The 17,494-nt window shown below is 41.7% G+C and overlaps 1 protein-coding gene across 1 annotated transcript in view; it reads left to right on the top strand.

Annotated features, from left to right (window-relative positions):
- RTCA (RNA 3'-terminal phosphate cyclase) overlaps positions 1 to 17,494 on the top strand; it is a 72,294-nt gene that overhangs the window by 40,435 nt on the left and 14,365 nt on the right. Inside the window, exons 6-8 of the mRNA XM_029617672.1 lie at positions 1,991 to 2,132; positions 10,619 to 10,743; positions 15,073 to 15,131. Coding sequence (XP_029473532.1) covers positions 1,991 to 2,132; positions 10,619 to 10,743; positions 15,073 to 15,131 — 326 coding nt within the window. The remainder of the gene's footprint in view (positions 1 to 1,990; positions 2,133 to 10,618; positions 10,744 to 15,072; positions 15,132 to 17,494) is intronic.

A 17,494-nucleotide genomic window follows, 5' to 3' on the forward strand; every position in this document is an offset into this window, starting at 1 on the left:
TCATGATTATAAAATCATAAGCACGTTACCTATTGGTAGTGGTTACAGAGTAATATATGAAACTTTCCACTCCTTCCAAAAAATGTTTTTCTTTTTTAAAAAAAACTATTTGCTTGAAGCATACAGAAAAATCGCATGTATTACAGTTATATTGAATTTAATTGCAAGTATTAAAGAAAACTATTTAAGGGAGGTGATATGATTACGTTCATTGGACAAAAAATATTAGAAACCTAGTTAACACAAAACAGGTCGAAATACTTAGTTTGGGAAGGCTACAGAAAAGAGCCATGTCATTAAAATTTTCCTAAAGCTTGGCAGATCACTCTCTGCCCTATTAGCTGCTGGAAGGCTATTCCAGAGAGCAGGGCCTGCAATGGAAAAGATCTTCTTTCGAGAGGCTAGGGAAAGTGGAGGGATATTCTTGATGTTGTGATGAGCCAAGTCAATGGGTAGGATGATGAGGCGATGGTATCCAGAGGACAGCCTTGCGAGCAGCTTAAAAATGGGAGCCATGTGGAGATTGAACATTGTGGCTAATGATGCAGACCCCTGAGGTGCTCCTGTTGATAGAATCTGCCAATCTGAAGTACGTGTGCCAATTCTGACCTGTTGAGATCGTTCAAGCAATTAAGATCTAAACCACTCAAGGACTGCACCAGAGATACCACGCTCACTTAAACGAAAAAGCAATATCTGATGGTCTAGTATGTCAAAGGTGGCAGAGAGATATCCAGTAAGAGAAACACAAAACTTTGCCCATTAGCAAAGCCCCTTCTGAAAGCATCTAAACTTGAAATTAATTTGATCGCTGTACTTAAGGCCTTATGGAACCCAAACTAAAACTGTTCCAAAATTTCATGGTCTTGAATGACTTTAGTTGGTTCAAGACAAGATTCAGTAACCTTTGAAAGAAAAGGCAGAGAAAAAATTGGGCAATAATTTGAAAGCTCAGTTGCATCCAGGCCTATTTTTTGTTTTGTTTTTTAAATGGTAGTCTTAATAGAGGCTTGCTTTCAACAACAGTGTTAAGTTTCCCTTCTGTAAGTGACAGATTCATGATCAAAGTAATCACAGGGCAAATATCTTTCAGAGCCTTTAATACTACCATGACACATTGATTTAGTTGACAAGATAGAGTTCAATTTAGAAATAATCTGATTTCAGTCTATGAAACCAAGGCAAACTTGTTCTAATTTTTGGATATTTTTTAAGGGAGATTTGTCAACCAAGTAGAGGGCCCAGAGAAGTTTGCACAAATCTTGGCAATCTTATTGTAAAAAAATGACACAGTAATTACAGTGTAATAGTGTTAGAATAAGATAATTATTTGCTCTTTACTCATTTGATGGAGAGGTCAACCATTCAACAAATTTATTTCCTACTGATTTTGAAGATGTGGAGCATAGTAGGATTGTTTACTCTCATTCATCACTCTCTATAGCTCCAACTGATATCTATAGGCTGCAAGAGAATTTGGCATGCGATGCTGCTGCCATGACGTTCCGATCTGTGTAGTAAACGCCTAGAGTTGCGAAGCTTGTTGAAATGCTAAGATGCATTTTCATGCAATGAGGCTTAAACTGCCATATAGGAGCCAATTATTAGAGTAGACTACCACAGACTGACAGCTTCATATACATTCTGGGAGTTTAATTCACAAAGAGCTGGTATTGGTAAGTCTCTCAGCTGATCAATCTCTGTGTCGTCTTTTCTCAAAATACTGAATAGAAAAAGAATTGGAAGTATTTTCATCATTGGCAGGATAGAAAAATGACAATAAATGGTGATCCGGCCAAGGAACCATCTCAGAACAAAAGTTAAGGGAATAACTAGATGATAAAGTGTTTAGTAAAATTAAAGTCTAGAGTATGACCTAACTTATGGGTGGGAGAGTGCACTGTGTTCTCCCTCCCTAGTGAAGCCATTACATCAGGAAGCTGCCTGGTGGGGATCTGTCATATCTGATGATCACTTTTGGTGTTTGCAGAGGCTACTATCCTCGGGGTGGTGGGGAGGTCCTCATCCGAATGTCACCAGTTAAACAGCTGAGCCCAATAGACTTAACAGAGAAAGGCACTGTGACCAAGATCTATGGAAGAGCATTTGTTGCTGGGATCCTACCATATAAAGTAAGTGTGGCTGCATTGATTGAAGTCTAATACTCAGCTAAAAGCTCTGGAAAATATTCCACAGGAAGGTAAGGGCTGCAGTTTACTCTGTACAGAAGATTTCACTCCACTGATGTCTGTCTTTAAATCATTTTTTCCTGGAAAGGCAAAATAAATGTTAGTTTTGTGTATTATTGCTGTACAATATAGGTAAGGTCCTTTCTTTTCAGTTTAAATCGATTTTTCACCCATATATTCCTGGATTTTTCCGAAAGTGATAATCGATTTAAACTGATTTTCACCTTAATTTTAGACTGATTAAAGAGCAGCTCCAGAGCTGTAGGTGAGTTGTCTCAAGACCTCCAGCCAGTGTGAGCCAAAGCAGGTACAGCATTTAAAGTCCCGACCCCACTAGCGAAAGCGCTCGCTCTCCGGTGATGCTGATGTAGCACCGGAGAGCCAGCATCTGCCTCCCCTTCCCCACCAGCCAGCCAAAGCGACTGCTGTTTGGTGCCACCAATGCAGCATTGGAAACAGGCCATGCCTACCAGGCTTCCTGGCCTTGCACAAAAGCAGAAGTGCAGCGCTGCAGAGCCTTAGCAAGCAAAGCTGCCGAAGGAGACGGAAGAAGTCCGGAGCCACCACTAGTAAGGAGGAAAGCTGCTGCAATGAAGGGGTAGAGAAGAGAGAATTTCTCAAGGGTGTGGGGAGAGAAAGGCACATGCTAGGGGATGGGAGTAGAGATAGAAATGCAGCTGAGAGGATGAGTGGGGAAAATCTGCTTAATATTGTTTTATTGTACTGGCTTCTGTGCATCAAAATCAACTCTGTTTACCCAGAAAAAGTCACATTTTCCCACTAATTTTCTCCTGATTTTGTTCTTGTCATAATAAACCCTGATAAATTCTTGGAAAAATAAAAACCAAAAATGACTGTTCCTAAATATAGGCAGTGTTCCTGGTCGTGATGTTATAACTGACATGGTGGGCTTTATAGGAAGAGAAGCCCTGCTTTGTATTTCTATATTTCATGTATGTTGGTCAGCACGTCTAAGATCTGTTTTTCCCTGACATTTCCTGGGCTTTGCTGCTGCTCTGTCTTGGATAACTCATCCCCTGGATAATGCACGCCTCCGTTTTGGGTGGCGCTGTGCCAGGGGATACTGTAAATACTGTAAATTTCATACCTTGTGATTCAGTAAAGCTGGTGCGAGGGTTTTTACGCCGCACAGACCCATTAAGTCCCTCTTGCTATAGTACAGTGGGGGGGGGTGTGGGGTGTTTCTCAGTTTTTCTCACCAGATGGAATCTTGCCGATGGATGATTCCATGCAACTGTCTCTTTAACGACACCAAAAAAAGTGGTGTCTCCGGTTCTTGTTTTGTTTTCCCTCTGCCACCTCAGGCCCCTCCCTGGCCTATCTTCGGAAATGTATCTTGGCAGTTGGAGGTTCTGGGAAACAGAGCCTGCTCCCCTTTCCTGTTTGTTTGTTTCTTTGTACTTCGTGAAAAAACCCCTTTCAAAATGATCAAAATGCTACAGACCCAAGCCAGAATGTAGGAAGTTTTGTGGTTATTCTTTTTCAGTTTAAGAGTATTAGCCTTTAAATTTGCTTCAGTAAAACCAGAGGTATAATCTGTTCTTGTCCCTTCCCCCTCAGTTCAGTGTTGGAAGTTGTAGGAGTGATGTCCGATGCTTCATTTGGAAGGAAGTATTTGTATTTATTAAAATTTATTAATCGCCTAACACTTAAAAAGGCCTAGGCGATATACAAAAATACATACATATTAAAGCAAAAAAACATACAGTAAAAACAAAAATGTTAGTTTCACAGAAACCAAAATAGTAATACCAGATGTTATTGGTGCATATGATATTAAAACAATTCTGCAATTTTACCATTAAAAATCACAATGTTAGTACATCATTTTTACAGTGAAAACAGAATGATAATATTCATACTGTTTATTTACCATTAAATGCAAGATGAAGCAGATGTTCCTTCAAAGCTGTTTTGAATTTTTTAATGTTCGTCAATACAAAAGGTATCGCCAATTAATTTATATCTTGTCATATACCATTTGCCCAAATAATGTGTTCAACAATTCATATTCATAGTGCCATAAACACATCAAAAAATTATTGAGAAACAGGACTGCATCAGCAAGCCAAAGTCAACGTGCTCAGGAAAACCTCACTGAGCCGTCCGGTCTTTTCAATCATCTGCAGCCTGTGTATATGGAAACACATACCATCCGGTATTCAATAGCACATCAATTTGTATGCGTGTTGATTCTTTCTTATTTCTATTTTTCTTTTTTCTTTTGCAATTTTTAATTTTTATAAGATATCCTTCTTTTTACCGATCAAGGCATAAATAACCCAATTCCAATTACAGAATTGCTCTTTGTTTTGTTTTGTGTTTTTTGAATTTTTTAATGTCATCAAGAGATTTCAGGTCAACTGGAAAAAGATTCCATACGGTGGGTGCTACTATAGAAAAAGATGTTTCCCTAGTACAAAGTAGTCGAGCTTGACGAACTGAGGGAATGGCTAACATGTTAAGTTGGGAAGATCTCAAAGTTCGGACAGGATTATATGTCCGTAACAAAGCGTTAAACCAAAATGAAAACTCAGACAAATGTAGTTTGTAAACCAACATCCCTATTTTAAATAATATTCGTTGATGCAATGGGAGCCAATTAAGTCTACAAAGAATTGGTGAAATATGATCATGGCGTGCAGTATGAGTAACCAACCTAGCAGCAGTATTTAATAAAAGTTGTACTGATTGAAGTATATATTTTGGCAACCCAATATATAACCCATTACAATAGTCGATATGTGGGAAAATAATGGCATGAACGACCATTAAAAAATCTTTGTCATATAGCAAATGCCGAAGACCACTTAATAACCGAAGTTTAAAAAAACCTGATCTAATCAACGATTTTATTTGGGGTTTGAAAGATAAAGTAGGATCAATCCAAATACCTAAACTCTTAATAGGCTGTAGAGCTTAGGGGTCATGATATGAAGGAGCCTTGAGAACAAGATCAGAAAATGCTTTTTCACAGATAGGGTAGTGGAGGAGGTGGTGGAGACAAACTAACAGAATTCAAAATAGGCAGGGAATAAACAAAAGATCCTTTATATTTCTCCCTTTCTGTGGATAACACGGTCATCCTCCCGGTCCCTTCAACCCGTAACCTTGTTCGCTCCTTCTCTACTCATATCCAAAAGCCCTCTAAAATATGCCATTTCTTTCTGTATGACTTCACCGAAATCCGTCCCTTCCTTTCTGAAGACACTACCAGAACCCTTATCCCACTCTCTTATCTCCTCTCGCAACCTGCTCCTCCCAGTGAACCATGTCTCTCCACTACAATCTATCCTAAATTCAACTGCACAACTTATCTTTCGCCAAAGTCGCTACACCTGAATAACCCCTCTTCATTGGCTCCTTATCCATCCCCACATACAGTTCAAGCTTCTCTTACTCGCCTACAAGAGCCTTCAGTCTGCAGCACTCACTACCTCCCCTCTCTCTTATCTCTCGCTATACCTCTCCTCCTGCACTCTGCTCATCCGACAAGTCACGCCTATCAGTGCCCTTCTCCTTTACCGCCAACTCCTGACTGTGCTTTCCACCTGACTGTGGACTGGACTTTCTGAGCTGGTGTAATGCGCCCTCTTTGCCTTATTTAAATCCCATCTAAAAATGCACTTTTTGAGGTTGCTTTTCAAACTTAACCCAATTGTCCCACTTACAGCTTCATTATTTTTTCTTTTTTTGTGAATAACTTTTATTGTGAGTATAAGAAAATCCGACAAAACAAGTACTAAACAACAAATCTAACATCTGTTGCTGCATGTATACATCCATACACAAATTTTCATAATTTTTCAAAATTCCATGCCCCATCACTAGAATACATAATGTTCATAGGGAGTAAAGAAACTGGAGTCAATCGTTATATTTTGTCTTAACTCATAAATCAAAAGGATTCCATATTTCGAGAAACTTTTCAAGATAATCTTGTCTGATGGCTGTTAGTTTCGCCATATAATGTGTTTTCTTCAGTTTAGTTACCACCAAATGAACTGGAGGTACATCATTTCGCTTCCACCAAGATGCAACAATCAGTCTTGCCGCTACCGCTGTAGTGGACCACAACCTTTGCTGAGTTTTTCCTAAATTAAGATCTGGCATGCCTGATAGCCAAATTTCAGGTCTCAGAGAAATGGCACTTCCTAACGTCTCCCCAGTATAGCTCCTTAATTCGTCCCAAAACTGCACTAATTTAGAACATCCCCACCAGATATGTAGGAAAGAACCAATATTTTTGCATTCCCTCCAACATTGATTACTACCAGACGAATACAACATTTTTACTGTTAAAGGACATAGGTACCATCGGAACAGCATCTTATATCCAATTTCTACCATGGGTGAAGACATGGAGTTCCGACCAATTATCTGAAAACATGTATTCCACATCTCTTTATCCTATTTTTCACCTAAACTGTTTCCCAGGCTTGTAGATGTCTGGCAGTTTATGGATCCTCCTTATTCAAAATGGCATATATTTTAGCGATTAATTTTGTTACCTTATTAGCAGAGATACAGAACCCTTCGGAAAGAGAACATCCTCTCAAGAGATCCTTTTTGACTGAACCTGAACCCATAAAATTATACAGTTGTGCATAATCCAAAAAGTATGTATCTTCAAATCATAAGTGCCAACAAGTTCTTGAAATGTAATCATTTCACCACCTGACCAGACTTGCCCATGTCTATATAAACCTCTCTTCCCAGTTGCTAAATACACTATACTCTTGTCCTGTAGGAAAAGAAGCGTTATATCTAATCTGAGACAAAAAATAAAATTCCTCCGTCCCCAAAATCCTCTTCCTCCATTTATTCCAAATCCATATAGTGCACCCTAAGCAAGGAGAGAGCAGATCTCAGTTTGTCCCAAGAAGTTTCCTTTCCCAGAAGATATAATGGATAGGTTTAGATCCTATCCTTTCCTGTTCGATCATTACTCAATGTTTCTTATTTACCGTATTATGGTAGTCCACAATAGCTTTCAATTGGGAAGCTACAAAGTATTTTGTCAAGTTAGGAACCCCTAGTCCACCCTCTGATTTGAAGCAATACAGTACACCCTTAGCTAGCCTTGGGGGCCTTATCTTCCAAATAAAGGAGAAATCTTCTTCTGAAGATTTTTAAGGTGAAAATCAGAAATAATACAAGGCAGTGCCTGAAATAAGTAACTAATTCTGGATAGGAAATTCATTTTACTCACGGCTACTTTACCTAGCCACAACATGGTGAATGTGTCCCATTTTCCTATGTCCTGTGATAGGGATTGAATCAGGAGTTATAATTAAATTTAATAGAGCCTTCTGCTCTGAGCAAATATTCACCCCCCAAATCGTATTTTCTCTTTACTCCATTTAAACGAATGATGACCCTGTAAGTACAGACTTTGATAGTCTGAGATTATATATAGGTAACATTTCAGACTTGTCCATGTTTACTTTTGAATTCAGAGACCATCCCAAATTTTCCCCAGTTCCATTATTACTGCTGGAAGAAAGGCCTCTGGGTCTATAAAATTGAACATTAATATCTGTGTACAGTGATATTTTAAATTTCTCCCTCCCTACTTTAATACCAATGGTTTCTCTAGAGCTCCTTATGGCCTCTGCCAAGGGTTCAACCTTGATCGCAAATAATAAAGGGGATCGAGACATTTCTGCTGGCCAGACTGGATGGGCCATTTTGGTCTTTATCTGCTGTCATTTACTATGTCCATGTCCAGATATCACCAGCTCTCAGATTTCTCTTAAGAGTAAAGGATTGGATTGGATTGCTGAGTGTGCGTATAAAGAGACTTTTTCCAAATCATGCAGGGAATAGTTACATTAAGAAGAAGCTCACTGGACATTTTGTGGTGGTGAGGAAAGAAAAAGCCAGAGCAAAGATTAGTTTGAAGTTTGATCTGCAAAAAAGGAAAATGATCACAAGCTAATTATATAAATAATGTAGAACTAAGGGTGTATTCTTTTTTGTTTGTTATTTTGAAAGAATAGGAACAGTGATAGGGTGCTGTAAGGGAGGGAGGAGAAGTACTCTGAATGGGATCAGTGATGGAGGGGGTGCTATAAGGGAGAGAGAGGAGAGGTACTCTGAATGGGATCAGTGATGGAGGGGGTGCTATAAGGGAGAGAGAGGAGAGGTACTCTGAATGGGATCAGTGTTGGAAGGATGTGCTGACAGGGAGGGAGGAGAGGTACTCTGAATGGGATCAGTGATGGAGGGATGTGCTGTAAGGGAGAGAGGAGAGGTACTCTGAATGGGATCAGTGATGGAGAGAGGAGAGGTACTCTGAATGGGATCAGTGATGGAGGGGGTGCTGTAAGGGAGAGAGGAGAGGTACTCTGAATGGGATCAGTGATGGAGGGATGTGCTGTAAGGGAGAGAGGAGAGGTACTCTGAATGGGGTCAGTGGAGAGAGGAAAGGTACTCTGAATGGGATCAGTGATGGAGGGGGTGCTGTAAGGGAGAGAGGAGAGGTACTCTGAATGGGATCAGTGATGGAGGGATGTGCTGTAAGGGAGAGAGGAGAGGTACTCTGCGATCAGTGATGGAGGGAGGAGAGGTACTCTGAATGGGATCAGTGATGGAGGGGAAGGTATTCTGAATGGGATCAGTGATGGAGGGGAGGTGCTGTTAGGTAGGGAGGAGAGGTACTCTGAATGGGATCAGTGATGGAGGGGGTGCTGTAAGGGAGAGAGGAGAGGTACTCTGGGATCAGTGATGGAGGGATGTCATGTAAGGGAGAGAGGAAATGTACTCTGAATGGGATCAGTGTTGGAGGGAAAGGTATTCTAAATGGGATCCGTGATGGAGGGGAGGTGCTGTTAGGGAGGGAGGAGAGATACTCTGGGATCAGCGATGGAGGGAAAGTATTCTGAATGGAATCAGTGATGGAGGAGAGGTGCTGTTAGGGAGGGAGGAGAGGTACTCTGGGAACAGTGATGGAGGGAGGAGCTGGTCAGCGATGGAGGGGGTGCTGTACGGGAGGGAGGAGCTTGTCCGTGATGGAGAGGGGGTGATGGGAAGGAGGGAGGAGAGGTACTCCTGAGGTGGTGGTCAGCATTTCCAGATCTTTTCATATATTAAAGCAAAGATGGTCTTGAAATGTCTCCAGATTGCCCTTGATGGTTTTAAAAGTATTCCAAGAGAGAGAAGAACATTTTTGTTTTTGCCAATGTAAACACTCTTGAAGTAGATTTCAAACTTCTTTCAATGCAGACTAAAGTGCAAATTCTCCTAAACACGGTGGACTTTCTACTTATGTGTCTTCGGGGCACTAACACAGCAGTCACATTACTTTTATTTAAATGTCTCTGACAAAGTGGACTCCTGTCCTCAAATGCTTATGCCTCACACAGCAGATGTTTCAAGATTCTGAGGCAAGAGTCGGCAAATTTTGTGGTAGATTTTTCAAAATTTTGCAGTAACTGGTAAATTTGCATAATTTTTGCATGTTTTTAATTTTAAGTTGTGGGGGTTTTTTTACTTTATAAAAGTCATTTTCTGACATTGTGTGTCCTGTTCATTTTTTTATTTTTGGTTCGTTACTAGAGGAAAAGTAATTAGTGATTGGGGTTGGAGAGGAAGAAGGGGAAGGGATCTGAGAATGGGAAGAGAGGAGGGAAATGAAGAAGGGATAGAGGCATAGGGGGAAGGGAAGAGGGATCAAGAATGGGGAGGAAGATCGGGGATAGAGAGGTGGGAAAAAAGGGAGTATTGGGGATGGGGGTGGAAGGGAAAATTGGGATGTGAGTGGAGAAAGAAGCCACAGTCCCTCCCACCTCCTAATCACACCCCATCCCCTCTTTTCTTCTCCCTCCTCCAAAGATCCTTTCACCCCTTCACACCTCAGTCCTCACTCTCATGCTACGCCCTCTTCACGCCGTTTGCAACCATGGTGATCCCCTCATTCATGCTCCACACAGACTCACAGTGGCCCTCTCTCTCCCGTGCTGCTACAATCCCTCTGTCACATTCTCCTCCACCCCCGCATCCCTCACTCATTCTCCCTGACTTGCTTTCTCCTGGCACTCTTTCCCGGCCCATCTGTTTGCTCCTTCGTTTCTCACCTCAGACACCTTCTGTGTCGGGGCATAGGACGAGGACCGTGGCCTTGGAGCACCTCAGGCCATCACGCTCTTTCTGTCCCTGACATGGGAGGGTGAGTGAGTTTGGATTGAGGAAGCATTGCGCCATCCCATTGCCACCAGTACTGCTTCTCTCCTGGGCCGGACGAGGAGCCACGTCTCCCACGGCAGTTTGGCCAATACCAGCTGATTCTGCAGCAAGGGCCAGGAGATTGGGAGCCGCGACTGCAGACTTAAGGTAGGTGCCCTCTGGAAATGTTGTTTAATGTGATTTGACTGGGGTTTTTTTTTTTTTGTTTGTTACCAAACCAGATGGCAAAAGACATGGGCACGGCAGCAGTGAAGTGCATCAGGAAAGATATCAAGGACCTGTATGTGAACATCCAGGCCGTTCAGGAGCCAAAAGAGACAGCTGTCGGCAATGGCAGCGGCTTAATGTGAGAGGAACCTTTTTTTATTACTGAATGTGCTGACGTGTTCCCGGTCGCCAAAGGCCAGGCAATACAGAGCCAAGTGTATATTTCTTATAATTCACTTATTTAATTTTCTGGTGAATCCCCCTTCCCTCCCCCTCCCCCCCAAATAACACAAACCACCTCCATCTTGCATCTTATATAAATAACACTATCGCACATCTAAAGATTAAATATTGATTAAAGAAATAATAAAATACAGAGTGGTTTAAGAGCAGAGGAGCAACCTGCTTACAAACCTGACTGGCATCTTCTCAAACTGCCGCTTCTTCAGGTTAATCCTCAGGAAGGATGGCCCAGGATGGCTTATCTTACAGCTTGGAGATTATACATTCACAAGAAGCTGCGTATCTGAAGACTGACGTGGGTCTTTTTTTGTTAGTTTTGGAAACGAGTGCAGGTATTTTGCTGGCGATGTGAAAAGCTGACGGTAAAATTACGGTCTCTGATTGCCGGAGCTTGCGCGCTGCGGCGCTGCTTGCCCACTCCTGGCTGCTCGGTAGAATCTCCTGTCCACAAATTCAGTCGCTGTATTGAGAAGATATTGGGAAAAAGCCAAGCACTCGTGCTCTCAGAAAACCAAGGCTTTTATTCAAAGTGAGCCCTTATGATTAAAGAAAAGGGAATTTCCTTTGCCTCATTTCTGAGGTCTTTTAGTCCCGCTCTTTACATTTATGAGAGCTTTTATGCATATTGAGCTTTTTTTGTGAATGTAATATTTACATGTATTGGTGAAGCCCAGTTTGTGTGTGGTTGTGGTCAGAAGGGCTTGTAATACCTCTGTTTTTAGTGCTGAAAATATTGAATCTCTTTATTTAAAGGTGCTTGTATACCGCTTATTTTGAAAAGTTGAATGCTAAGCAGGGTACAAAATAGGGCATCGTAACGACAAGCATAAAATACAGCGTAAAACATTTAAAAGACGTTAACGTGAACTCATGCCTTGGTTTAACTTCGCCTGCTTCTGAGTAGGAGCACACCTATTGCCCGGGTATTACTTCTCAGTATTGATGCAGAGTGCCGTGGCCTTCGTTTTGTTTGATTTTTTTATGATTTGGTTTCTCAAAGAGACTATACAATTTTCTCAATGTTATTTTTCGAACCTGTTTTCCATGTTTTCCAAGTTCTATAACCTTGTTATATGTACCGCCTCTTGGCGTAATTTTTATGTTTCAATGTAAACCGATGTGATCTGTATTTTAATACAGGAACACCGGTATATAAAAATCTAAAAATAAATAAATAAATAAATTTGATGGCTCTGGGGTCAGCTTGTCTTTAAACAAGCGCTTCCGCTATCTATCCTTATGGCTGATTCACGCTTGCTCGTCAGGATGAATCTGCCATATCTCGCCCCCGCCTGCCTCCCTGGAGACTGCCTTGCTAAAACGTAACCTCTGGAAGAGAGCACGTTCCCAGTGAAGTTTATTTTACTGAGAGGTGGGTCTGTGTCTGTGCTGTTGGGAGAACATCACCCACGTGTTACGGCTAATTCATTCTGCTGTCTACAGAGAACCCTTTTTACAGGTTTAGCAAACTTGTTGGGTTCTGGGTTTTTTTTGGGTTTTTTTTTTTACTGAGAGAGAGAGGTGGACACTAGATTCAGACCTGAAATGGAGATTATAGAAGCCGGAATAGTGGCAGAATTCAAGCTTGCATATGAGAGACGTAAAGGGAGCAGAGTAATGGAGGGAGAAGACCACAGATCAAGTAAAGACCTCTGATGGCATAATAGACGAGTACAGATGGGCAGAGTGGCTGGGCCAACATTTTCGTTCGTTCTTTCTAATTGGATCATGTGGTAGGGCTGGGATCCTTTGAAAGGAATGTATACAGCAAACAGGATGCCATGGTTGGAAGTCTTATACAAAATTAAGCACGCTGAATACTTTTAAAATTAATAGTACATGTTGAAGTCTAAAGTAATGGTATAGTTTCATAAAAGGTGAATCCGAATTATTCATTGTGATCCTATTTTTGAGGTGCATGGTTCCTTTTTGTTTTTATACGGTGTAGTAATGAAGGCAGTCATGTGTGCCGTGCCTCTCAGCCTACTTGAGGCTTGGGTGGTTACACGTATGCCACATTGTACCAAACCATTAAAGCAGGCATGGGATGGTAAATCACGCAGCGCTCACACGAGCAGGTAGACAAATAGTGCAGCGTTTAAAAAGGACAGCAATCAAATGTTGATGATTGTGTGCTGAAGCTGGATAAACTTTCCTAACTAAATGCAAAGTAGTAGTTGCTGGTGCAAAGCATCTACTGTGATCTGCAGACCTAACATGCCCATAGAAACTGACTTGATGGTTAACATAAGAAATTGCCATGCTGGGTCAGACCAAGGGTCTGACCCAGCATGGCAATTTCCCAGTATCCTGTTTCCAACAGAGGCCAAAACCAGGCCACAAGAATCTGGCATTTACCCAAACACTAAGAAGATCCCATGCTACTGATGCAATTAATAGCAGTGGCTATTCCCTAAGTAAACTTGATTAATAGCCATTAATGGACTTCTCCTCCAGGAACTTATCCAAACCTTTTTTGAACCCAGCTACACTAACTACACTAACCACATCCTCTGGCAACAAATTCCAGAGCTTTATTGTGCGTTGAGTGAAAAAGAATTTTCTCCGATTAGTCTTAAATGTGCTACTTGCTAACTTCATGGAATACCCCCTAGTCCTTCTATTATTCGAAAGTGAAAATAACCGAGTCACATCTACTCGTTCAAGACCTCTCATGATCTTAAAGATCTCTATCATATCCCCCCTCAGCCGTCTCTTCTCCAAGCTGAACAGCCCTAACCTCTTCAGCCTTTCCTCATAGGGGAGCTGTTCCATCCCCTTTATCATTTTGGTTGCCCTTCTCTGTACCTTCTCCATCGCAACTATATCTTTTTTGAAATGCGGCGACCAGAATTGTACACAGTATTCAAGGTGCGGTCTCACCATGGAGTGATATAGAGGCATTATGACATTTTCCATTTTATTAACCATTCCCTTCCTAATAATTCTTAACATTCTATTTGCTTTTTTGACTGCTGCAGCACACTGAGCCGACGATTTTAAAGTATTATCCACTATGATGCCTAGATCTTTTTCCTGGGTGGAAGCACCTAAGATAGAACCTAACATTGTGTAACTACAGCAAGGGTTATTTTTCCCTATATGCAACACCTTGCACTTGTCCACATTAAATTTCATCTGCCATTTGGATGCCCAATCTTCCAGTCTTGCAAGGTCCTCCTGTAATGTCCGCTTGTGATTTAACTACTCTGAATAATTTTGTATCATCCGCAAATTTGATAACCTCACTCATTGTATTCCTTTCCAGATCATTTATATATATATTGAAAAGCACCGGTCCAAGTACAGATCCCTGAGGCACTCCACTGTTTACCCTTTTCCACTGAGAAAATTGACCATTTAATCCTACTCTCGGTTTCCTGTCTTTTAACCAGTTTGTAATCCACAAAAGGACATCACCTCCTATCCAATGACTTTTTAGTTTTCTTAGAAGCCTCTCATGAGGGACTTTGTCAAATGCCTTCTGAAAATCCAAATACACTACCTCTACCGGTTCACCTTTATCCACATGTTTATTAACCCCTTCAAAAAAATGAAACAGATTTGTTAGGCAAGACTTCCCTTGGGTAAATCCTTGTTGACTGTGTCCCATTAAATCATGTCTTTCTATATGCTCTATGATTTTGATCTTGAGAATAGTTTCTAATATTTTTCCTGGCACTGAAGTCAGGCTCACTGGTCTATAGTTACCCGGATCACCCCTGGATCCTTTTTTAAATATTGGGGTTACATTGGCCACCCTCCAGTCTTCAGATACAATGGATGATTTTAATGATAGGTTACAAATTTTAACTAATAGATCAGAAATTTCATTTTTGAGTTCCTTCAGACCCTAGGATGCATACCATCCGGTCCAGGTGACTTGCTACTCTTTAGTTTGTCAATCTGGCCTACTACATCTTCCAGGTTCACAGTGATTTCGTTCAGTTCATCTGACTCATCACCCCTGAAAACCATCTCCGGAACTGGTATCTCCCCAACATCCTCATTAGTAAACACGGAGGCAAAGAATTCATTTAGTCTTTCTGCAATGGCCTTATCTTCCCTAAGAGCCCCTTTAACCCCTCTGTCATCTAATGGTCCAACCGACTCCCTCACAGGTTTCTTGCTTTGTATATATTTTAAAAAGTTTTTATTATGAGTTTTTGCCTCTATGGCCAACTTCATTTCAAATTCTCTGAAATGTTTGTTTTTTTTTTCCTAGTATTATTGCTGAGACTTCAACGGGTTGTGTGTTCGCTGGCTCATCTCTTGGTAAAAGAGGTAAGAATAGGAATCAAGTTTGGGACAAGGCTGCCTGTTCTGTTTTATGAATTGTTCCCAGGAAAGGACTTGGCGGTGGCATGTTACTTCACAAGCCTCTCCAGTGCTTTCTTAAAACCTGAATAACTTCTTGCTTTGTGGTAAAGATAATCTGGAAACCATTAGCTGTCTGCGTTCGTTTTATGCTCCTGTTTTCACATGAGCACCCAGTATTAGGCATTTATTTATTTATTTATTGAACGTAATTTGTATTCTGCCAATCTGCATAAATCTCAGTAGGTGTAACAGGTCATAAGTTCATCCTACTATATAAAAATGGGCCTGGATTGTTTGAGTTTGTTCCGTCTCTTCTGGATTTAGTTTTAATACGGTTTTCTACCAGGCGTTGTCGGTTGTAAGTTTCCATGTTCGGACGGTGTGACCGTGGAACATTTTCTTTTAAGTGAGTAAATCATGGATGAGTTGCATGGAGCGATGGTTCTGTTGGCCATTCCTTGACCAGAAATGTCATTTACCAAGGTAGGCTTTCGGTAGAACTGGAAGCTTGACCAGACAAGGTGTAGAGAAAAGTTTATAATTAGAGGAACGAGTGTACAGCGATAGCTTTACATTTTTTTGCCTATTTGGATATGCTTCAGAAAAAATATTTACTACTCTCAGATCCTGAATGATCTTGTACCATAAACTGGTAAATGATGTGAGAAGGAGCTATCCTGGTTTAACTTTTATGTAGGCCTGAGGAGGAGAATCAACATAGGATTAATCATAACCTGAGAGATTTCTGTATTTTCTGCTCTGTTTTCAGTTAATTTGTAAAAATGGATCATTTTCCAAAAACCTTGTTCAAAAGTGAAAAAGAACAAACTCTCTTTCACAGCAACAACTTCTATGCGAGAGGAATCAGATTTAGCAGCCCAGGCACTTGAGGGGAAGAGGGTGGGCGTTTGTCCTGGGTTCAGACTGCTGCGCTCTTGCTTTGAACACGGCGCACTATCTTTTGGTCCTTTTGGGGATCAAAGACTCAGGAGCAAATGAAGCAGGCACCGGCTAGGCTCGGCCTCTGGCTGTATTTGTTCAGGACAGACTGAGCCAGTCCTACCTTTTTAGCCCATGGCATCGGTGGCATTGTGGTGGTGATTTCCCTAAGAAAAGCAGGACTGCAATCCTATGCATTCGGTGGGCTAAAATCGGGATTGGATTGGCCTGCCTGGAATAAATGGAGCCAGCTGGCAACGCTTAGCAGCAGCAGATCTTCATGTGAGCAGGAAAAAGAAAATGCTGGCTTTGACAGGTTCCAGGGGACATGCTCTCCAATAAAAGCTGTTACGGCAGACTGCGAGAACAGCTTGGTGCTTAATCCTTGTGTTGATAATCAGACAACTCTCTGTATCCAAAACAATCCCAATGAGAGAGTTACAGTATTTGTCTCCTGTTATGCTTGAGGATTCCCCTTGCCCACCCTTCTGAATGATCGTCGGTATCTGGCTCTGACTTGAGTTCCTCTGACTAGTTAATTGCAGAGAATCTGCAATAATTGCACCCAGATTTTTCCTAGACTTTATCCGCCCAGTTGCTTGGGGTGAGTGAATTTATTTGGTGGCTGAGGTGTTCTCTTGGGGTCCAGGAGAGGGAAGAGAGGCCTGCTCAGGTGGTGGGGGAGCAATGGGAAGATGTGAGAAGACTACGTGGGGGGAGGGGGCACTTGCCAGAGGAGCTATGCATTCCCCCAAGCAAATTATTGGGGGTAGGATTTGGAAGTACATGGTGAAGTGCGTTTCTTTCCTTGGTTGGTAAGTCCTGGGAGACTTTTTTTTTTTTTAACCCTGGTTCTCTCTCAGGTTAGTATCTCCAAATGACAGGAATGAACCTCACTCTTAAGCCAGGGTGTGCTGCACATGATGTTAATTGCTCAAATTTACTGCTCATGCCCTTCTCGATATTTCCACTGTGCTAAAGAGATCTTCCTGCTGGAGCCTGGAAGGTGTAGAATATCGAGCTGCATTTAGAACTTATTTTTAAGACAATTGGGGCTGTTTCTGTACCAATCTACCAGGCTTGAGAGTTAAAACTGAATGCAATTTGAGGCTCTCTGGCTATTTCTACCGTGTTTCCCCGATAATAAACCCTACCCTGAAAATAAGCCCTAGCTTGATTTTAAGGATTTTTGGAGTAGGGCTTGAAATATAAGCCCTAGCTTTTAAGTGGACGCGCGGTTCCACTTCAAGACTTGCCCTCCTCCCCCCCCCCCCCCAAGACTTACCGAAGGTCCCTAGGGGGGACCCGAAACCTGGGGGGTGGGGGGGGGGCAGACGGGGGGTTGTAAAAAGAACCCCACCCCCAACCCTTGAATTTTACTTCATTGC

This window comes from Rhinatrema bivittatum, chromosome 10 (assembly GCF_901001135.1).
Source record: "Rhinatrema bivittatum chromosome 10, aRhiBiv1.1, whole genome shotgun sequence".
NCBI classification, from domain to species: Eukaryota; Metazoa; Chordata; class Amphibia; order Gymnophiona; family Rhinatrematidae; genus Rhinatrema; species Rhinatrema bivittatum.